We start from the raw sequence: 22857 nt of genomic DNA, 5'->3' as shown, positions 1-22857 counted from the left end.
AGTTTACTGAGGGAGAAGGACACTAGAGTTTACTGAGGGAGAAGGACACAAGAGTTTACTGAGGGAGAAGGACACAAGAGTTTACTGAGGGAGAAGGACACTAGAGTTTACTGAGGGAGAAGGACACAAGAGTTTACTGAGGGAGAAGGACACAAGAGTTTACTGAGGGAGAAGGACACAAGAGTTTACTGAGGGAGAAGGACACAAGAGTTTACTGAGGGAGAAGGACACTAGAGTTTACTGAGGGAGAAGGACACAAGAGTTTACTGAGGGAGAAGGACACTAGAGTTTACTGAGGGAGAAGGACACACTAGAGTTTACTGAGGGAGAAGGACACAAGAGTTTACTGAGGGAGAAGGACACACTAAAGTTTACTGAGGGAGAAGGACACAAGAGTTTACTGAGGGAGAAGGACACAAGAGTTTACTGAGGGAGAAGGACACAAGAGTTTACTGAGGGAGAAGGACACAAGAGTTTACTGAGGGAGAAGGACACAAGAGTTTACTGAGGGAGAAGGACACACTAGAGTTTACTGAGGGAGAAGGACACAAGAGTTTACTGAGGGAGAAGGACACAATAGTTTACTGAGGGAGAAGGACACAAGAGTTTACTGAGGGAGAAGGACACACTAGAGTTTACTGAGGGAGAAGGACACACTAGAGTTTACTGAGGGAGAAGGACACACTAGAGTTTACTGAGGGAGAAGGACACAAGAGTTTACTGAGGGAGAAGGACACACTAGAGTTTACTGAGGGAGAAAGACACAAGAGTTTACTGAGGGAGAAGGACACAAGAGTTTACTGAGGGAGAAGGACACAAGAGTTTACTGAGGGAGAAGGACACAAGAGTTTACTGAGGGAGAAGGACACTAGAGTTTACTGAGGGAGAAGGACACACTAGAGTTTACTGAGGGAGAAGGACACACTAGAGTTTACTGAGGGAGAAGGACACACTAGAGTTTACTGAGGGAGAAGGACACTAGAGTTTACTGAGGGAGAAGGACACAAGAGTTTACTGAGGGAGAAGGACACTAGAGTTTACTGAGGGAGAAGGACACTAGAGTTTACTGAGGGAGAAGGACACAAGAGTTTACTGAGGGAGAAGGACACAAGAGTTTACTGAGGGAGAAGGACACAAGAGTTTACTGAGGGAGAAGGACACTAGAGTTTACTGAGGGAGAAGGACACTAGAGTTTACTGAGGGAGAAGGACACAAGAGTTTACTGAGGGAGAAGGACACAAGAGTTTACTGAGGGAGAAGGACACAAGAGTTTACTGAGATGTTCAGCCCGTAAAGAACAGACTCTGAAACACTATAAGAGTTCTAGTCTCGGTTCTAGTCTCGGTTCTAGGTCCTGCTGCCCTCCCTCCGTACGTCAGATGTGTCAGATGCCCCGGCTGTACCTGGCGAGCTCGTCGGTGCCGGGGCAGGCCAGCAGCACGGCCTCCTGGGAGATGTCGGCCATCTTGTGTCCCAGTGCGTTGGACAGGTGCATGTTGTGGTGAACGGCCGAGTCGTGGAACTCGATGTCGACGGCGTTTTCCGGCTCGTCGTTATATCCACGGACGATCCCCACCGAGTTCCACACCTGAGACACGGGGCGGGTCAGGGCACATCAAATGAGGTTATGAACTACAACTGTGGTGGAAACTGCAGGAGACGAGATGAAGCGTTGGACGTAAAGCGTGTCCACTGAAACTTTAAAGTAAACTAAGCCCAGACACTATATTCAGACAATGTCAATCCAAATGTCTTGAAGCGTTTTAGTCGAGGTTTAATTATCAGACAAATGTCAGAAATATCACATTATTAATTTATTAGATTTTTTCCCCCTTTTATATTCTTTATCCGCTCTTTTTCTTCTTGATTTTTTACTCTAAACTCAATATTGAAATCGTGCATTTCTTCAAACATCCATGAAATTATCTCAAATGTAATATATTGTCCCCAGAGGAAATGTTCTTCTCAATCTAACACTTTATGAACATATTGAGCACAACCCAAAGAGTCCAGATCTACGGCGTCTGATTGGTCCAGAGCCGAGGAGTCTGACAGAGCGAGCGCTGTAGCTCAGAAGATCCTGCTCAGAAGTGTGTACCATGAATCTGTGGGTGAGGTGAGCCGCTGTGGCCCCGGGCTGGAAGGCTCTCTGAGGAGGCGTGGCCAAAGGGCCCTCGTACACGGGACGCAGTGACACCGGAGGACCAGCAGGAGGCGCTACAGAACCGCCTCCGTCATCATCTTCATCCAGGAACTTCTGTCCCCCGAGTTTCAGAGAGTCAGTGTCTGCAGACGGAGAACACGTTACTCATGAGGAGGCCTACAGGTGTCCAGTCTAAAGAGACCTACAGGTGTCCAGTCTAAAGAGACCTACAGGTGTCCAGTCTAAAGAGACCTACAGGTGTCCAGTTTAAAGAGACCTACAGGTGTCCAGTTTAAAGAGACCTACAGGTGTCCAGTCTAAAGAAACCTACAGGTGTCCAGTCTAAAGAGACCTACAGGTGTCCAGTCTAAAAAGACCTACAGGTGTCCAGTTTAAAGAGACCTACAGGTGTCCAGTCTAAAAAGACCTACAGGTGTCCAGTCTAAAGAAACCTACAGGTGTCCGAGACCTACAGGTGTCCAGTCTAAAGAGACCTACAGGTGTCCAGTCTAAAAAGACCTACAGGTGTCCAGTCTAAAGAAACCTACAGGTGTCCGAGACCTGCAGGTGTCCAGTCTAAAGAGACCTACAGGTGTCCGAGACCTACAGGTGTCCAGTCTAAAGAAACCTACAGGTGTCCAGTCTAAAGAAACCTACAGGTGTCCAGTCTAAAGAGACCTACAGGTGTCCAGTCTAAAGAGACCTACAGGTGTCCAGTTTAAAGAGACCTACAGGTGTCCAGTCTAAAGAGACCTACAGGTGTCCAGTTTAAAAGAGACCTACAGGTGTCCAGTCTAGAGACCTACAGGTGTCCAGTCTAAAGAGACCTACAGGTGTCCAGTCTAAAGAGACCTACAGGTGTCCAGTCTAGAGACCTACAGGTGTCCAGTCTAGAGACCTACAGGTGTCCAGTCTAAAGAGACCTACAGGTGTCCAGTCTAGAGACCTACAGGTGTCCAGTCTAGAGACCTACAGGTGTCCAGTCTAAAGAGACCTACAGGTGTCCAGTCTAAAGAGACCTACACCAGGCTGCAAAATAGACGGGGGCCCGGGGCCCGTAGGCCCTCAAATCTCCGGCGGGCCCAGGCTTTGAATTAGGAGGGGCCCCGGGCCCCTGTATCAAAATTTCTCGAAAAAAAATCAAGATTTAACTAGTAATTTGTCCATATTTGGGGCATTTTCATGGCTTAAGTTTGGTTTTGACGGACATGCCACTTCACAGTCTTCTCGCTTCTCATTGGCCGAGCGGTGTCCGTGATCTAATTTCGATGAAAGTGGCATCTGATTGGCCGCTGCGTTCGGTCGTGTTGGGGCCAGTGCTGAGGGCCAGTGCCGTCTACAAAGATGTGGAAAGATAAACTAAACACACACGTGTTCAAGATGAATTCCACAGTAAATGTGAACTCTAGATTTGAGGCTTTTCATTGTATGAAAATATGATTCTATTGCAGGCTGCAAAATAGACGGGGGCCCGGGGCCCGTAGGCCCTCAAATCACCGGTGGGCCCGGGGTTTGAATTTGAAGGGGGCCCGCCGTGCTCATGTATCGATTTAACTAGTAATTTGGCCATATTTGGGGCATTTTCATGGCTTAAAGGTTGAACGGACGAGTCTCATTTCCTCGTATCAATCATAAAACGCACCTACTGCTTATCTGCAGCCGCGTGCGGCTCGTCCCCATGAGCAGCACGTTTCCGCGTGTTTAAGTGCATTGATCTATATTAATATAGTTCCCTCAGTGACGGGACAAAATGAAGACGGAGAAAGACAGTTCGAGTTGACTCATATGAGATGGAAATCTACTGGAGACGCGAGATGATGCGATCAGAGCTAATAAACAAACGCACGTGTGTGTTGTATCAGTCCACACGGGGGAGTGGCACGAGCACGGGGGAGTGGCACGTGCACGGGGGAGTGGCATGTGCACGGGGGAGTGGCACGTGCACGGGGGAGTGGCACGAGCGCGGGGGAGTGGCATGTGTGCGGGGGAGTGGCACGAGCACGGGGGAGTGGCACGTGCACGGGGGAGTGGCACGAGCACGGGGGAGTGGCACGAGCACGGGGGAGTGGCACGTGCGCGGGGGAGTGGCACGAGCACGGGGGAGTGGCATGTGTGCGGGGGAGTGGCACGAGCACGGGGGAGTGGCACGAGCACGGGGGAGTGGCACGAGCACGGGGGAGTGGCACGAGCACGGGGGAGTGGCATGTGTGCGGGGGAGTGGCACGAGCACGGGGGAGTGGCACGTGCGCGGGGGAGTGGCATGTGTGCGGGGGAGTGGCACGAGCACGGGGGAGTGGCATGTGTGCGGGGGAGTGGCACGAGCACGGGGGAGTGGCATGTGTGCGGGGGAGTGGCACGAGCACGGGGGAGTGGCATGTGTGCGGGGGAGTGGCATGTGTGCGGGGGAGTGGCACGAGCACGGGGGAGTGGCACGAGCACGGGGGAGTGGCATGTGTGCGGGGGAGTGGCACGAGCACGGGGGAGTGGCATGTGTGCGGGGGAGTGGCACGAGCACGGGGGAGTGGCATGTGCGCGGGGGAGTGGCATGTGTGCGGGGGAGTGGCATGTGCGCGGGGGAGTGGCATGTGCGCGGGGGAGTGGCATGTGCGCGGGGGAGTGGCATGTGTGCGGGGGAGTGGCATGTGCGCGGGGGAGTGGCACGAGCACGGGGGAGTGGCACGAGCACGGGGGAGTGGCATGTGTGCGGGGGAGTGGCACGAGCACGGGGGAGTGGCATGTGTGCGGGGGAGTGGCACGTGCGCGGGGGAGTGGCACGTGTGCGGGGGAGTGGCACGTGCACGGGGGAGTGGCACGTGCGCGGGGGAGTGGCACGAGCACGGGGGAGTGGCATGTGTGCGGGGGAGTGGCACGAGCACGGGGGAGTGGCATGTGTGCGGGGGAGTGGCACGAGCACGGGGGAGTGGCATGTGTGCGGGGGAGTGGCACGAGCACGGGGGAGTGGCACGAGCACGGGGGAGTGGCACGAGCACGGGGGAGTGGCACGAGCACGGGGGAGTGGCACGAGCACGGGGGAGTGGCACGAGCACGGGGGAGTGGCACGAGCACGGGGGAGTGGCACGTGCACGGGGGAGTGGCACGAGCACGGGGGAGTGGCACGAGCACGGGGGAGTGGCACGAGCACGGGGGAGTGGCACGAGCACGGGGGAGTGGCATGTGTGCGGGGGAGTGGCACGAGCACGGGGGAGTGGCATGTGTGCGGGGGAGTGGCAAATGCTGTAAACAGTATTTATTTTGTATCTTAGAAACATGATATATCAAAGAACAGATCAAAGTACTTTCAATTGTTTTACATGCTAATAACCAGGTTTAAAACACATGTATCTTGTTCTTATGACGCCATGATGCCGCGTGCGCTTGTGGGCCCCTGAAATTGCTGGGGGCCCCTAACTTTTTAGGTAGGGGGGGCCCCTGGCCCCTAACTTTGAAAATCTATCTCTCAGCCTGTTCACACGTCCAGTCTAAAGAGCGTAAACTACAGGCGTGCGCCCCGTGCGCCCCGTGCGCCCCGTGCGCCCCGTGCGCCCCGTGCGCCTCATGCGCCTCATGCGCCTCATGCGCCTCATGCGCCTCATGCGTCTCATGCGCCTCATGCGCCTCATGCGTCTCATGCGTCTCATGCGTCTCATGCGTCTCATGCGCCTCATGCGTCTCATGCGCCTCATGCGTCTCATGCGCCTCATGCGTCTCATGCGCCTCATGCGTCTCATGCGCCTCATGCGCCTCATGCGCCTCATGCGCCTCATGCGCCTCATGCGCCTCATGCGTCTCATGCGCCTCATGCGCCTCATGCGCCTCATGCGCCTCATGCGCCTCATGCGTCTCATGCGCCTCATGCGTCTCATGCGCCTCATGCGTCTCATGCGCCTCATGCGTCTCATGCGCCTCATGCGTCTCATGCGCCTCATGCGTCTCATGCGCCTCATGCGCCTCATGCGTCTCATGCGCCTCATGCGTCTCATGCGTCTCATGCGCCTCATGCGTCTCATGCGCCTCATGCGTCTCATGCGTCTCATGCGCCTCATGCGTCTCATGCGCCTCATGCGTCTCATGCGCCTCATGCGCCTCATGCGCCTCATGCGTCTCATGCGCCCTCAGACAGACCTAGAATATTATTTCATGTCCCAGAACTTGACTTCAGCTCAACATTAGAACTGTAGAATATGTTCTGTCATTTCTGTGTCTGACAGGTTCATGGCAGGTGCATTTCCACTGAGAATCTAAAACAAAAACCGAGAACACCACCCCGAGAGAACACCACCCCGAGAGAACACCACCCCGAGAGAACACCACCCCGAGAGAACACCACCCCGAGAGAACACCACCCCGAGAGAACACCACCCCGAGAGAACACCACCCCGAGAGAACACCACCCCGAGAGAACACCACCCCGAGAGAACACCACCCCGAGAGAACACCACCCCGAGAGAACACCACCCAGAGAGAACACCACCCAGAGAGAACACCACCCAGAGAGAACACCACCCCGAGAGAACACCACCCAGAGAGAACACCACCCCGAGAGAACACCACCCCGAGAGAACACCACCCCGAGAGAACACCACCCTGAGAGAACACCACCCCGAGAGAACACCACCCCGAGAGAACACCACCCCGAGAGAACACCACCCCGAGAGAACACCACCCAGAGAGAACACCACCCAGAGAGAACACCACCCCGAGAGAACACCACCCCGAGAGAACACCACCCCGAGAGAACACCACCCCGAGAGAACACCACCCAGAGAGAACACCACCCGAGAGAACACCACCCAGAGAGAACACCACCCGAGAGAACACCACCCCGAGAGAACACCACCCCGAGAGAACACCACCCAGAGAGAACACCACCCCGAGAGAACACCACCCAGAGAGAACACCACCCAGAGAGAACACCACCCCGAGAGAACACCACCCCGAGAGAACACCACCCAGAGAGAACACCACCCAGAGAGAACACCACCCAGAGAGAACACCACCCCGAGAACACCACCCCCACGTGGTGTCTGGGTCACAGGCAGGAGAAGCGTGGGCTCTGAAGGGCCCTCACAGTGAGGCTAACCACTCTGCCACGCTCGTTGATCTTTCGTACCCAGAGAGTTGTCGTCGTCGAGGAAAGCCGCTCTGTTCCTGACTCGTCCCGTCGGCGTGACGTCGTCCTCGTCGTCTCGTTCCGCTCGTCTCTTCAGCGGCGACTCGCCTTCGTCCATCGGTCCGTCCTCGTCCTCATCGAACAGGTCGTCCAGGTCTCGCGCGGCGGTGGCCCCTGGGGGCGCCTGCAGAAGGAGAGACTCTTACAGCGTCTGGTTTCTCTGTGGTGAGAGGACTTGAGCCAAGGTTTGAGTAGATGTTGGGACCTTGTGAGGCTCTGCTCCGGCGCACACTCGCTCCAGGAGCCCCACACAGCCCTCTGTGTCGGTGTAGGCCAGGTCACACCCTCCAGGACTCCAGGCCAGAGCGCACACCGTGAAGCCCTTCTCATGCTTCTGCCTGAGGAACAGCACACACGTCACTATAAAACAACTATAAACTATAGTTCTCTCCTCGATCATACTTAAAACACTCTAAAAAGATGTACAAACGTGTGACCGTAAGTGTCGACTTCATACTTCACCTGATATGTCCAGTCAGCTTAAGACAGAGATTACACAATTATACTATGGCCCCGCCCTAAACCAAACAGGGCGTCGGCCATATTGGTTCAAATTTGACACGCCCAAAATCCTGTCCTGATATTTAAAATATCATTTTAATTAATTTTTCATCTGACGGGCCCCAAACTGGGGTCACAGGACCAATGTGGGGTCAAAAGTTGTTCAAATAATTTGCATGAGAAAAACAAGACGTGTGGGGATTATTAACGAGGAAAGTCTGGTTAGTTTACCTCTCCAGACACACCCTGGAGCTGACGTCCCAGATCACCATGACTCCACCCACCGACGCCGCGGCCAGACGTTTCCCACATGGAGACCAGCAGACCACGTTCACCGGCTGCAACAGAGAGAGGCCGTCAGAGAACACAGGGGACTGCGGACGGGGGGACTGCGGACGGGGGGACTGCGGACGGGGGGACTGCGGACGGGGGACTGGGAACTGTGGACGGGGGACTGGACGGGGGACTGCGGACTGGGGACTGCGGACGGGGGGACTGCGGACGGGGGACTGCGGACTGGGAACTGTGGACGGGGGACTGTGGACCGGGCCAGCAGGGGTGTTTCCCTCACAGATGGGCGTGGCTCGTTCTGCTGGTGTCCATACAAACTTCATTACTGAAATATGGATTATGCAAATACCGGATGAACACGTTAAACAGAACCTGGTCACATGGTCACATGGACAAAGAGTTTATGTAAATGAGCAGTGAGACGCCATGACGACGCCCACACAAACGCATCACAAACCATCGTCGTGGTGGTGACCCGAGGGACATAGTTACCTGAGTAATGAGGTCGTCGCTCAGACTGGTCACATGACTCCAGGTGTCCCTCTCGTACAGGTGAACTTTGTCCCCCACGGGAACGGCCAAGAACTGAGAACGAGAGAACGCCAGGTCACACGGGCGGGGCATCAGGTGTAGGTACAGAAGGGGCGGGGCATCAGGTGTAGGTACAGAAGGGGCGGGGCATCAGGTGTAGGTACAGAAGGGGCGGGGCATCAGGTGTAGGTACAGAAGGGGCGAGGCATCAGGTGTAACACAGAATGGGCGGGGCATCAGGTGTAAGTAGAGAAGGGGCGGGGCATCAGGTGTAGGTATAGAAGGGACGAGGCATCAGGTGTAGGTACAAACGGGGCGGGGCATCAGGTGTAGGTACAAAAGGGGCGGGGCATCAGGTGTAGGTACAAAAGGGGCGGGGCATCAGGTGTAGGTACAAAAGGGGTGGGGCATCAGGTGTAGGTACAAAAGGGGCGGGGCATCAGGTGTAGGTACAGAAGGGACGAGGCATCAGGTGTAGGTACAAACGGGGCGGGGCATCAGGTGTAGGTACAGAAGGGGCGGGGCATCAGGTGTAGGTACAAAAGGGGCGGGGCATCAGGTGTAGGTACAGAAGGGGCGGGGCATCAGGTGTAGGTACAGAAGGGGCGAGGCATCAGGTGTAACACAGAAGGGGGCGGGCATCAGGTGTAGGTACAAAAGGGGCGGGGCATCAGGTGTAGGTACAAAAGGGGCGGGGCATCAGGTGTAGGTACAAAAGGGGCGGGGCATCAGGTGTAACACAGAAGGGGGCGGGCATCAGGTGTAGGTACAAAAGGGGCGGGGCATCAGGTGTAACACAGAAGGGGGCGGGCATCAGGTGTAGGTACAAAAGGGGCGGGGCATCAGGTGTAACACAGAAGGGGGCGGGCATCAGGTGTAGGTACAAAAGGGGCGGGGCATCAGGTGTAGGTACAAAAGGGGCGGGGCATCAGGTATAGGTACAAAAGGGGCGAGGCATCAGGTGTAACACAGAAGGGGGCGGGGCATCACAGGTGTAACACAGAAGGGGGCGTGGCCACAGAAGGGGGCGTACCTTTCCGGACAGCGGCTGGAACGCCAGGCGACACAGAGACTTGGCGTTGGACACGTCGTTAGTTTTGTGCAGCAGAGTCCAGCGGGTCACCTGACTCTGAGGACCAATCACAGACCAATGATGTCATACATGTCCCAATATGCACTTTGAGAATGTGATCAAAACAACGTGAGGTTTAATTCTAATGAAACAGATTTGAACAACACATTTTGCACACGTCTTCTTCTCTGCACCGCTCCAAATGCTCCGACACCCTCTGACTTTCACAATAAAGCTCTTCCTGCAGTGGCACAGATGCTTTTATTGTGTAAGAGCCACAGGAAGTGCAGCAGTCACTTTACCCAGGGTTTGAAAAGCTTTGATACTTTAAGAACAGACGATGCACTTTGAACATGGCATGAATATGGACGTGAGCAACGACGCAGGAATTATTCTGAAGGGTCAAGAACAACGTCCTGTAAAACACAACAAACCCTGATGGAACCACAAACCTGCTGCTCGATGTTCCACACGATCACGGAGCCGTCGCAGCTGGACGACGCCTGCGGTCAGATGAGTAAACGTGAGGTCAGGGTCAGATGATGAGTAAACGTGAGGTCAGATGATGAGTAAACGTGAGGTCAGATGATGAGTAAACGTGAGGTACCACTGACCACGAGCTGGTCTCGAGGGTCAAAGGTCACGCTGAGCACCGGGGCCTCGTGACCTCTGAGTGTCTTCTGATCACTGCTGTCCCCGACCTGCACCACCTTCACCAGGAAGTCACTGAAACCAGAGAGAGACGGGTTTAGAGCGGGTTTAGAGCGGGTTTAGAGCGGGTTTAGAGCGTGTTTAGAGCGTGTTTAGAGCGTGTTTAGAGCGTGTTTAAAGCATGTTTAAAGCATGTTTAGAGCGAGTTTAGAGCATGTTTAGAGCGGGTTTAGAGCGGGTTTAGAGCGTGTTTAGAGCGTGTTTAGAGCATGTTTAGAGCGGGTTTAGAGCGGGTTTAGAGCGGGTTTAGAGCGGGTTTAGAGCGGGTTTAGAGCGTGTTTAGAGCGTGTTTAGAGCGGGTTTAGAGCGGGTTTAGAGCGGGTTTAGAGCGGGTTTAGAGCGGGTTTAGAGCGTGTTTAGAGCGTGTTTAGAGCGTGTTTAAAGCGTGTTTAGAGCGGGTTTAGAGCGTGTTTAGAGCGTGTTTAGAGCGGGTTTAGAGCGTGTTTAGAGCTTGTTTAGAGCGTGTTTAAAGCGTGTTTAGAGCGGGTTTAGAGCGTGTTTAGAGCGTGTTTAGAGCGTGTTTAAAGCGGGTTTAGAGCGAGTTTAAAGCGGGTTTAGAGCGGGTTTAGAGCGTGTTTAGAGCGTGTTTAAAGCTGGTTTAGAGCGGGTTTAGAGCGTGTTTAGAGCGTGTTTAGAGCATGTTTAGAGCGGGTTTAGAGCGGGTTTAGAGCGTGTTTAGAGCATGTTTAGAGCGGGTTTAGAGCGTGTTTAGAGCGAGTTTAAAGCGGGTTTAGAGCGGGTTTAGAGCGTGTTTAGAGCGTGTTTAGAGCGTGTTTAAAGCGGGTTTAGAGCGTGTTTAAAGCGGGTTTAGAGCATGTTTAGAGCGGGTTTAGAGCGTGTTTAGAGCGTGTTTAGAGCATGTTTAGAGCGGGTTTAGAGCGGGTTTAGAGCATGTTTAGAGCATGTTTAGAGCGGGTTTAGAGCGGGTTTAGAGCGTGTTTAGAGCATGTTTAGAGCGGGTTTAGAGCGGGTTTAGAGCGTGTTTAGAGCATGTTTAGAGCGGGTTTAGAGCGGGTTTAGAGCGGGTTTAGAGCGGGTTTAGAGCGTGTTTAGAGCGTGTTTAGAGCGGGTTTAGAGCGGGTTTAGAGCGTGTTTAGAGCGGGTTTAGAGCATGTTTAGAGCATGTTTAGAGCATGTTTAGAGCGGGTTTAGAGCATGTTTAGAGCGGGTTTAGAGCGGGTTTAGAGCGTGTTTAGAGCGTGTTTAGAGCATGTTTAGAGCGGGTTTAGAGCATGTTTAGAGCGTGTTTAGAGCGTGTTTAGAGCGTGTTTAGAGCGTGTTTAGAGCGGGTTTAGAGCATGTTTAGAGCATGTTTAGAGCGGGTTTAGAGCATGTTTAGAGCGGGTTTAGAGCGTGTTTAGAGCATGTTTAGAGCATGTTTAGAGCGGGTTTAGAGCATGTTTAGAGCGTGTTTAGAGCATGTTTAGAGCGGGTTTAGAGCGTGTTTAGAGCGTGTTTAGAGCGTGTTTAGAGCGTGTTTAGAGCGTGTTTAGAGCGGGTTTAGAGCGTGTTTAGAGCGGGTTTAGAGCGTGTTTAGAGCGTGTTTAGAGCGGGTTTAGAGCATGTTTAGAGCGGGTTTAGAGCGGGTTTAGAGCGGGTTTAGAGCGGGTTTAGAGCGGGTTTAGAGCATGTTTAGAGCGGGTTTAGAGCGTGTTTAGAGCGTGTTTAGAGCATGTTTAGAGCGGGTTTAGAGCGGGTTTAGAGCGGGTTTAGAGCGGGTTTAGAGCGGGTTTAGAGCGTGTTTAGAGCGTGTTTAGAGCATGTTTAGAGCGGGTTTAGAGCATGTTTAGAGCGGGTTTAGAGCGGGTTTAGAGCATGTTTAGAGCGGGTTTAGAGCGTGTTTAGAGCGTGTTTAGAGCGTGTTTAGAGCATGTTTAGAGCGGGTTTAGAGCGTGTTTAGAGCGTGTTTAGAGCATGTTTAGAGCGGGTTTAGAGCGTGTTTAGAGCGTGTTTAGAGCGGGTTTAGAGCGTGTTTAGAGCGTGTTTAGAGCATGTTTAGAGCATGTTTAGAGCGGGTTTAGAGCGGGTTTAGAGCATGTTTAGAGCGGGTTTAGAGCGTGTTTAGAGCGTGTTTAGAGCGTGTTTAGAGCATGTTTAGAGCGGGTTTAGAGCGTGTTTAGAGCGTGTTTAGAGCGTGTTTAGAGCATGTTTAGAGCGGGTTTAGAGCGGGTTTAGAGCGTGTTTAAAGCGGGTTTAGAGCATGTTTAGAGCGGGTTTAGAGCGGGTTTAGAGCGTGTTTAGAGCGTGTTTAGAGCGTGTTTAGAGCGTGTTTAGAGCGTGTTTAGAGCATGTTTAGAGCATGTTTAGAGCGGGTTTAGAGCATGTTTAGAGCGGGTTTAGAGCGTGTTTAGAGCGTGTTTAGAGCATGTTTAGAGCGGGTTTAGAGCGGGTTTAGAGCATGTTTAGAGCGGGTTTAGAGCATGTTTAGAGCGGGTTTAGAGCGGGTTTAGAGCGTGTTTAGAGCGTGTTTAGAGCGTGTTTAGAGCGTGTTTAGAGCGTGTTTAGAGCATGTTTAGAGCGGGTTTAGAGCATGTTTAGAGCATGTTTAGAGCGGGTTTAGAGCGTGTTTAGAGCGTGTTTAGAGCGTGTTTAAAGCATGTTTAGAGCGGGTTTAGAGCGTGTTTAGAGCGTGTTTAGAGCGTGTTTAGAGCGTGTTTAGAGCGTGTTTAGAGCGGGTTTAGAGCGTGTTTAGAGCGGGTTTAGAGCGGGTTTAGAGCGTGTTTAAAGCGGGTTTAGAGCGTGTTTAAAGCTGGTTTAGAGCGGGTTTAAAGCGGGTTTAGAGCATGTTTAGAGCGGGTTTAGAGCATGTTTAGAGCGTGTTTAAAGCGGGTTTAGAGCGGGTTTAGAGCGTGTTTAGAGCGTGTTTAGAGCGGGTTTAGAGCGTGTTTAGAGCGTGTTTAAAGCGTGTTTAAAGCGTGTTTAGAGCGGGTTTAGAGCGGGTTTAGAGCGTGTTTAGAGCGGGTTTAAAGCGGGTTTAGAGCGGGTTTAGAGCGGGTTTAAAGCGGGTTTAGAGCGTGTTTAGAGCGGGTTTAGAGCGGGTTTAGAGCATGTTTAGAGCGTGTTTAAAGCGGGTTTAGAGCGGGTTTAGAGCGTGTTTAGAGCGGGTTTAGAGCGTGTTTAAAGCGGGTTTAGAGCGTGTTTAGAGCGGGTTTAGAGCGGGTTTAGAGCGGGTTTAGAGCGGGTTTAGAGCGTGTTTAGAGCGTGTTTAGAGCGTGTTTAGAGCGTGTTTAGAGCGTGTTTAGAGCGTGTTTAGAGCGTGTTTAGAGCGGGTTTAGAGCGGGTTTAGAGCGTGTTTAGAGCGTGTTTAGAGCGGGTTTAGAGCGGGTTTAGAGCGTGTTTAGAGCGGGTTTAGAGCGGGTTTAGAGCGGGTTTAGAGCGTGTTTAGAGCGTGTTTAGAGCGGGTTTAGAGCGTGTTTAGAGCGGGTTTAGAGCATGTTTAGAGCGGGTTTAGAGCATGTTTAGTGCGGGTTTAGAGCGGGTTTAGAGCGGGTTTAGAGCATGTTTAGAGCGGGTTTAGAGCGGGTTTAGAGCGGGTTTAGAGCGGGTTTAGAGCGGGTTTAAAGCGGGTTTAGAGCGTGTTTAGAGCGGGTTTAGAGCGTGTTTAGAGCGTGTTTAGAGCGTGTTTAGAGCGTGTTTAGAGCATGTTTAGAGCGGGTTTAGAGCGGGTTTAGAGCGGGTTTAGAGCGTGTTTAGAGCATGTTTAGAGCGGGTTTAGAGCGTGTTTAGAGCATGTTTAGAGCGGGTTTAGAGCGGGTTTAGAGCATGTTTAGAGCGGGTTTAGAGCGGGTTTAGAGCGGGTTTAGAGCGTGTTTAGAGCGTGTTTAGAGCGTGTTTAGAGCGGGTTTAGAGCGGGTTTAGAGCGTGTTTAGAGCGTGTTTAGAGCGGGTTTAGAGCATGTTTAGAGCATGTTTAGAGCATGTTTAGAGCGGGTTTAGAGCATGTTTAGAGCGGGTTTAGAGCGGGTTTAGAGCGTGTTTAGAGCGTGTTTAGAGCGTGTTTAGAGCGGGTTTAGAGCATGTTTAGAGCGTGTTTAGAGCGTGTTTAGAGCGTGTTTAGAGCGTGTTTAGAGCATGTTTAGAGCGGGTTTAGAGCATGTTTAGAGCATGTTTAGAGCGGGTTTAGAGCGTGTTTAGAGCGTGTTTAGAGCATGTTTAGAGCGGGTTTAGAGCATGTTTAGAGCGGGTTTAGAGCGGGTTTAGAGCGTGTTTAGAGCGGGTTTAGAGCGGGTTTAGAGCGGGTTTAGAGCGTGTTTAGAGCGTGTTTAGAGCGGGTTTAGAGCGGGTTTAGAGCGGGTTTAGAGCGTGTTTAGAGCGTGTTTAGAGCGTGTTTAGAGCGTGTTTAGAGCGGGTTTAGAGCGGGTTTAGAGCATGTTTAGAGCGGGTTTAGAGCGGGTTTAGAGCGTGTTTAGAGCGTGTTTAGAGCGTGTTTAGAGCGTGTTTAGAGCGGGTTTAGAGCGGGTTTAGAGCGGGTTTAGAGCATGTTTAGAGCGGGTTTAGAGCGGGTTTAGAGCGGGTTTAGAGCGGGTTTAGAGCATGTTTAGAGCGTGTTTAGAGCGTGTTTAGAGCATGTTTAGAGCGGGTTTAGAGCGGGTTTAGAGCGGGTTTAGAGCGTGTTTAGAGCGTGTTTAGAGCATGTTTAGAGCGGGTTTAGAGCGTGTTTAGAGCGTGTTTAGAGCGTGTTTAGAGCGTGTTTAGAGCGTGTTTAGAGCATGTTTAGAGCATGTTTAGAGCGGGTTTAGAGCGGGTTTAGAGCATGTTTAGAGCGGGTTTAGAGCGTGTTTAGAGCGTGTTTAGAGCATGTTTAGAGCGGGTTTAGAGCGTGTTTAGAGCGTGTTTAGAGCGTGTTTAGAGCATGTTTAGAGCGGGTTTAGAGCGGGTTTAGAGCGTGTTTAAAGCGGGTTTAGAGCATGTTTAGAGCGGGTTTAGAGCGGGTTTAGAGCGTGTTTAGAGCGTGTTTAGAGCGTGTTTAGAGCGTGTTTAGAGCATGTTTAGAGCATGTTTAGAGCGGGTTTAGAGCATGTTTAGAGCGGGTTTAGAGCGTGTTTAGAGCGGGTTTAGAGCGTGTTTAGAGCATGTTTAGAGCGGGTTTAGAGCGGGTTTAGAGCATGTTTAGAGCGGGTTTAGAGCATGTTTAGAGCGGGTTTAGAGCGGGTTTAGAGCGGGTTTAGAGCGGGTTTAGAGCGTGTTTAGAGCGTGTTTAGAGCGGGTTTAGAGCGTGTTTAGAGCGGGTTTAGAGCGGGTTTAGAGCATGTTTAGAGCGGGTTTAGAGCATGTTTAGTGCGGGTTTAGAGCGGGTTTAGAGCGGGTTTAGAGCGGGTTTAGAGCGGGTTTAGAGCGGGTTTAGAGCGGGTTTAGAGCGGGTTTAGAGCGGGTTTAAAGCGGGTTTAGAGCGTGTTTAGAGCGGGTTTAGAGCGTGTTTAGAGCGTGTTTAGAGCGGGTTTAGAGCGTGTTTAGAGCGTGTTTAGAGCATGTTTAGAGCGGGTTTAGAGCGGGTTTAGAGCATGTTTAGAGCGGGTTTAGAGCGGGTTTAGAGCGGGTTTAGAGCGGGTTTAAAGCGGGTTTAGAGCGTGTTTAGAGCGGGTTTAGAGCGTGTTTAGAGCGTGTTTAGAGCGGGTTTAGAGCGTGTTTAGAGCGTGTTTAGAGCATGTTTAGAGCGGGTTTAGAGCATGTTTAGAGCATGTTTAGACACGTTTCCTCTTCTCTCCAGGCTGTTTCTTCTTTTAGACTTGTTTGTTTGGAAACCTTTACGTTAAACCCTTTCTCTGAGGTTCAGGACGATGTCTCCTTCTAACTCTTCCTTGTTGCTTTTATCCAGGATTAACACTTATCAACTTGTGTCTTTTTGTTTCGGTGCATTTCACAGACGCCTCGATCTGAGGCAATCAATGTTTCTGAAGTGGAAAATGATTATTCTGATCGATGTGAGCGAAAACAGAACGTGCTTTAGACTTGCTTTAGTCCTGCTTTAGTCCTGCTTTAGTCCTGCTTTAGTCCTGCTTTAGTCCTGCTTTAGTCCTGCTTTAGACCTGCTTTAGACCTGGTTTAGACCTGCTTTAGACCTGCTTTAGACCTGCTTTAGACCTGCTTTAGTCCTGCTTTAGTCCTGCTTTAGTCCTGCTTTAGTCCTGCTTTAGTCCTGGTTTAGACCTGGTTTAGACCTGGTTTAGACCTGGTTTAGACCTGGTTTAGACCTGGTTTAGACCTGGTTTAGACCTGGTTTAGTCCTGCTTTAGACCTGCTTTAGACCTGGTTTAGACCTGGTTTAGACCTGGTTTAGACCTGGTTTAGACCTGGTTTAGACCTGGTTTAGACCTGGTTTAGTCCTGGTTTAGTCCTGGTTTAGTCCTGCTTTAGTCCTGCTTTAGTCCTGGTTTAGTCCTGGTTTAGTCCTGGTTTAGACCTGGTTTAGACCTGGTTTAGACCTGGTTTAGACCTGGTTTAGACCTGGTTTAGTCCTGGTTTAGTCCTGGTTTAGTCCTGGTTTAGTCCTGGTTTAGACCTGGTTTAGACCTGGTTTAGACCTGGTTTAGTCCTGCTTTAGTCCTGCTTTAGTCCTGCTTTAGTCCTGCTTTAGTCCTGCTTTAGTCCTGCTTTAGTCCTGCTTTAGTCCTGGTTTAGACCTGGTTTAGACCTGGTTTAGACCTGGTTTAGACCTGGTTTAGTCCTGGTTTAGTCCTGGTTTAGTCCTGGTTTAGACCTGGTTTAGACCTGGTTTAGACCTGGTTTAGACCTGGTTTAGACCTGGTTTAGACCTGGTTTAGACCTGGTTTAGTCCTGGTTTAGTCCTGGTTTAGACCTGGTTTAGTCCTGGTTTAGACCCGGTTTAGACCCGGTTTAGACCCGGTTTAGACCCGGTTTAGACCCGGTTTAGTCCCGGTTTAGACCCGGTTTAGACCCGGTTTAGACCCGGTTTAGACCCGGTTTAGTCCCGGTTTAGACCCGGTTTAGACCCGGTTTAGACCCGGTTTAGACCCGGTTTAGACCCGGTTTAGTCCCGGTTTAGTACGGTTTAGACCCGGTTTAGACCCGGTTTAGACCCGGTTTAGTCCCGGTTTAGTCCCGGTTTAGTCCCGGTTTAGACCCGGTTTAGTCCCGGTTTAGTCCCGGTTTAGTCCCGGTTTAGACCCGGTTTAGTCCCGGTTTAGTCCCGGTTTAGTCCCGGTTTAGTCCCGGTTTAGTCCCGGTTTAGACCCGGTTTAGACCCGGTTTAGACCCGGTTTAGACCCGGTTTAGTCCCGGTTTAGTCCCGGTTTAGTCCCGGTTTAGTCCCGGTTTAGTCCCGGTTTAGTCCCGGTTTTTTAGTCCCGGTTTAGTCCCGGTTTAGTCCCGGTTTAGTCCCGGTTTAGACCCGGTTTAGTCCCGGTTTAGACCCGGTTTAGACCCGGTTTAGACCCGGTTTAGACCCGGTTTAGACCCGGTTTAGACCCGGTTTAGTCCTGGTTTAGACCTGGTTTAGTCCTGGTTTAGACCCGGTTTAGACCCGGTTTAGACCCGGTTTAGACCCGGTTTAGTCCCGGTTTAGACCTGGTTTAGTCCTGGTTTAGACCTGGTTTAGACCTGGTTTAGACCTGGTTTAGACCTGGTTTAGACATGGTTTAGTCCTGGTTTAGTCCTGGTTTAGACTTGGTTTAGACCTGGTTTAGTCCTGGTTTAGACCCGGTTTAGACCCGGTTTAGACCCGGTTTAGTCCCGGTTTAGTCCCGGTTTAGACCCGGTTTAGACCCGGTTTAGTCCCGGTTTAGTCCCGGTTTAGTCCCGGTTTAGTCCCGGTTTAGTCCCGGTTTTTTAGTCCCGGTTTAGTCCCGGTTTAGTCCCGGTTTAGTCCCGGTTTAGTCCCGGTTTAGACCCGGTTTAGACCCGGTTTAGACCCGGTTTAGACCCGGTTTAGACCTGGTTTAGTCCTGGTTTAGACCTGGTTTAGTCCTGGTTTAGACCCGGTTTAGACCCGGTTTAGACCCGGTTTAGACCTGGTTTAGTCCTGGTTTAGACCTGGTTTAGTCCTGGTTTAGACCCGGTTTAGACCCGGTTTAGACCCGGTTTAGACCTGGTTTAGTCCTGGTTTAGACCTGGTTTAGACCTGGTTTAGACCTGGTTTAGACCTGGTTCGTCTGAACAGACTGAATCATAATGAAACAACTAAAACAGCAGAAAAAGGTTCAGTTTAGAAAAAACAAGACGTTTCATTATTGTCAATTTGCAAATTTAGACCTGGAACTCAGGTGGGCGGGGCTTACCACAGAATAGAATAAGGCCCCGCCCAGTGGGTCTAAATTCTTAGATTGACAATGACTCTTGGATGAATCCAGATGAAAGAACTGAACCTTTTTCTACAATGGATCTTAGGACCTGGATCTTAGGGCGTCAGGACCTGGATCTTAGGGCATCTGGACCTGGATCTTAGGGCGTTAGGATCTTAGGACCTGGATCTTAGGGCGTTAGGATCTTAGGACCTGGATCTTAGGGCGTTAGCATCTTAGGACCTGGATCTTAGGGCGTTAGCATCTTAGGACCTGGATCTTAGGGCGTTAGGATCTTAGGACCTGGATCTTAGGGCGTTAGCATCTTAGGACCTGGATCTTAGGGCGTTAGCATCTTAGGACCTGGATCTTAGGGCGTTAGGATCTTAGGACCTGGATCTTAGGGCGTTAGCATCTTAGGACCTGGATCTTAGGGCGTTAGCATCTTAGGACCTGGATCTTAGGGCGTTAGCATCTTAGGACCTGGATCTTAGGGCGTTAGCATCTTAGGACCTGGATCTTAGGGCGTTAGGATCTTAGGACCTGGATCTTAGGGCGTTAGCATCTTAGGACCTGGATCTTAGGGCGTTAGCATCTTAGGACCTGGATCTTAGGGCGTTAGCATCTTAGGACCTGGATCTTAGGGCGTCAGGACCTGGATCTTAGGGCGTTAGGATCTTAGGACCTGGATCTTAGGGCGTTGGTACCTGGATCCTGCGGCGACTCTGGTGCCGCTGCAGTTGAAGGTGACGTGAGTGGCGTTGGAGGTGAAGCGAGTCAGAATCCCGTCTGGTTCTCCCTCAGGAAACGTGTGAATTTGCACCGTGTTGTTGGAAGTCGCCGTCACCAGTTTATCGTTCTGCACGAGACGTTCAGGTCAGTGGAGAAAACAAAGACTGGAGCGAGAAGAGCAGCTCTGACCTTCAGACTCAGAGAAAGAGCAGCTCTGACCTTCAGGCTCAGAGAAAGAGCAGCTCTGACCTTCAGACTCAGAAAGAGCAGCTCTGACCTTCAGGCTCAGAGAAAGAGCAGCTCTGACCTTCAGACTCAGAAAGAGCAGCTCTGACCTTCAGGCTCAGAAAGAGCAGCTCTGACCTTCAGGCTCAGAGAAAGAGCAGCTCTGACCTTCAGGCTCAGAAAGAGCAGCTCTGACCTTCAGGCTCAGAGAAAGAGCAGCTCTGACCTTCAGGCTCAGAAAGAGCAGCTCTGACCTTCAGGCTCAGAAAGAGCAGCTCTGACCTTCAGGCTCAGAGAAAGAGCAGCTCTGACCTTCAGGCTCAGAGAAAGAGCAGCTCTGACCTTCAGGCTCAGAAAGAGCAGCTCTGACCTTCAGGCTCAGAAAGAGCAGCTCTGACCTTCAGGCTCAGAAAGAGCAGCTCTGACCTTCAGACTCAGAAAGAGCAGCTCTGACCTTCAGGCTCAGAAAGAGCAGCTCTGACCTTCAGGCTCAGAAAGAGCAGCTCTGACCTTCAGGCTCAGAGAAAGAGCAGCTCTGACCTTCAGGCTCAGAAAGAGCAGCTCTGACCTTCAGGCTCAGAGAAAGAGCAGCTCTGACCTTCAGGCTCAGAAAGAGCAGCTCTGACCTTCAGGCTCAGAAAGAGCAGCTCTGACCTTCAGGCTCAGAAAGAGCAGCTCTGACCTTCAGGCTCAGAGAAAGAGCAGCTCTGACCTTCAGGCTCAGAAAGAGCAGCTCTGACCTTCAGACTCAGAAAGAGCAGCTCTGACCTTCAGGCTCAGAAAGAGCAGCTCTGACCTTCAGACTCAGAAAGAGCAGCTCTGACCTTCAGGCTCAGAAAGAGCAGCTCTGACCTTCAGGCTCAGAAAGAGCAGCTCTGACCTTCAGGCTCAGAGAAAGAGCAGCTCTGACCTTCAGGCTCAGAAAGAGCAGCTCTGACCTTCAGACTCAGAAAGAGCAGCTCTGACCTTCAGGCTCAGAAAGAGCAGCTCTGACCTTCAGGCTCAGAGAAAGAGCAGCTCTGACCTTCAGGCTCAGAAAGAGCAGCTCTGACCTTCAGGCTCAGAGAAAGAGCAGCTCTGACCTTCAGGCTCAGAAAGAGCAGCTCTGACCTTCAGGCTCAGAGAAAGAGCAGCTCTGACCTTCAGGCTCAGAAAGAGCAGCTCTGACCTTCAGGCTCAGAAAGAGCAGCTCTGACCTTCAGGCTCAGAAAGAGCAGCTCTGACCTTCAGGCTCAGAGAAAGAGCCTTCTCTCCCACGGTGATGAATCGTGGGTCGTCGTCGTCCAAACCTTCCCAAATACGAACGTCTCCATCGTTTCCACACGTCACAATGAACCTGAGAAACATCAGACCCAGAGGAGCAGAAACATCAGACCCAGAGGAGCAGAAACATCAGACCCAGAGGAGCAGAAACATCAGACCCAGAGGAGCAGAAACATCAGACCCAGAGCAGGTGGAGCAGGGACAGAGATGGACATTTAAAAAGGACATTTATGGGCTGGACCCACAGGGGGCGACGTTGCTATTTTCTATTCAATTCCAATTGAACTTTGTGTTTCTCATGTTCATCTCTGTCTCTGCGGCCAATCAGAGAACAGAACTGTGCAGGTCCAAACTAATTCTAATAAAGGTGCGTTTCCTGTCTCCCGACCGACCTGAATTTCAAAATAAAAAAAACGACCTTAAACAGTTTATCACATATTTACGGCCGAACGTTTTGAGAACGTCAAATTGTGAGAGAGAGAATCCAGAAGCTGCATATATAGTATAGAGTATATAGTATAGTGAATATAGTATAGTATAGAGTATAGACTATATAGTGTAGTATATAGTATAAAGTATAGAGAATATAGTATAGAGTATAGAGTATATAGTGTAGTATATAGTATAGAGTATATAGTATAGTATATAGTATAGAGTATACAGTGTAGTATATAGTATAGTATAGAGTATATAGTGTAGTATAGAGTATATAGTATAGAGTAGTATATAGTATAGAGTATACAGTATATAGTATAGAGTATTTAGTGTAGAGTATAGAGTATAGTATATAGTGTAGTATAGAGTATATAGTATATAGTGTAGTATAGAGTATATAGTATATAGTATAGTATATAGTATATAGTGTAGTATATAGTATAGAGTATATAGTATAGTATATAGTATATAGTGTAGTATATAGTATAGAGTATATAGTATAGTATATAGTATATAGTGTAGTATATAGTATAGAGTATATAGTATAGTATATAGTATATAGTGTAGTATAGAGTATATAGTATATAGTATAGTATATAGTATATAGTGTAGTATATAGTATAGAGTATATAGTATATAGTATAGAGTATATAGTATATAGTATAGAGTATATAGTATAGTATATAGTATATAGTATAGAGTATTTAGTGTAGAGTATAGAGTATAGTATATAGTATATAGTGTAGTATAGAGTATATAGTATATAGTATAGTATATAGTATATAGTGTAGTATATAGTATAGAGTATATAGTATATAGTATAGAGTATATAGTATATAGTATATAGTATATAGTATAGTATATAGTATATAGTGTAGTATATAGTATAGAGTATATAGTATATAGTATAGAGTATATAGTATATAGTATAGAGTATATAGTATAGTATATAGTATATAGTGTAGTATATAGTATAGAGTATATAGTATATAGTATAGAGTATTTAGTGTAGAGTATAGAGTATAGTATATAGTATATAGTGTAGTATAGAGTATATAGTATATAGTATAGTATATAGTATATAGTGTAGTATATAGTATAGAGTATATAGTATATAGTATAGAGTATATAGTATATAGTATAGAGTATATAGTATAGTATATAGTATATAGTGTAGTATATAGTATAGAGTATATAGTATAGTATAAGGAGTCGTACTTCCCGGTCTGGTCGTAGCAGACCTCGGTGTGTCCCTCGGAGTGTCCGTATCGCATCGGCTTCTTCTCACACGCCATTTCACCTCAAAACTTCACAAATGAACAGGAAATACAACAAAAACATTGTGAAATGTCTTTAAATCTTCAAAAACAAACTGAAGAGTTTCACAAAAGTCACGAACTGTAAAGATTTGAATGTTCAATGTTCAGTTTTGGATGGATTTTTGTTCTTTTGACACGAGACTGACGTCAAACTACCAAATTAAAGTCATAATTATTAAAACATGACTATCTGACATGTGCTTTATCCAAAGTAAAACAACTGACTGA

At 49.9% G+C, this 22857-nt stretch overlaps 1 protein-coding gene across 1 annotated transcript in view; it reads right to left on the bottom strand.

Annotated features, from left to right (window-relative positions):
- Positions 1-22611, bottom strand: part of LOC140372569 (WD repeat and HMG-box DNA-binding protein 1-like) — a 55661-nt gene extending 33050 nt beyond the window's left edge. The window contains exons 1-12 of the mRNA XM_072459701.1: positions 22529-22611; positions 20837-20948; positions 19363-19514; positions 10323-10434; positions 10161-10211; positions 9670-9765; positions 8598-8690; positions 8046-8152; positions 7519-7651; positions 7254-7437; positions 2099-2286; positions 1404-1588 (exon numbers count right to left, since the gene is read on the bottom strand). Coding sequence (XP_072315802.1) covers positions 1404-1588; positions 2099-2286; positions 7254-7437; positions 7519-7651; positions 8046-8152; positions 8598-8690; positions 9670-9765; positions 10161-10211; positions 10323-10434; positions 19363-19514; positions 20837-20948; positions 22529-22605 — 1490 coding nt within the window. The 5' untranslated portion in view covers positions 22606-22611. The remainder of the gene's footprint in view (positions 1-1403; positions 1589-2098; positions 2287-7253; positions 7438-7518; positions 7652-8045; positions 8153-8597; positions 8691-9669; positions 9766-10160; positions 10212-10322; positions 10435-19362; positions 19515-20836; positions 20949-22528) is intronic.
- Positions 22612-22857: the final 246 nt, after the last annotated feature.

This window comes from Eucyclogobius newberryi, unplaced genomic scaffold (assembly GCF_026437365.1).
Source record: "Eucyclogobius newberryi isolate DKJ021-1_F unplaced genomic scaffold, fEucNew1.0.hap1 SCAF_258, whole genome shotgun sequence".
Classification (NCBI taxonomy): Eukaryota; Metazoa; Chordata; class Actinopteri; order Gobiiformes; family Gobiidae; genus Eucyclogobius; species Eucyclogobius newberryi.
This window is presented reverse-complemented; position numbering and strand designations above follow the sequence as displayed.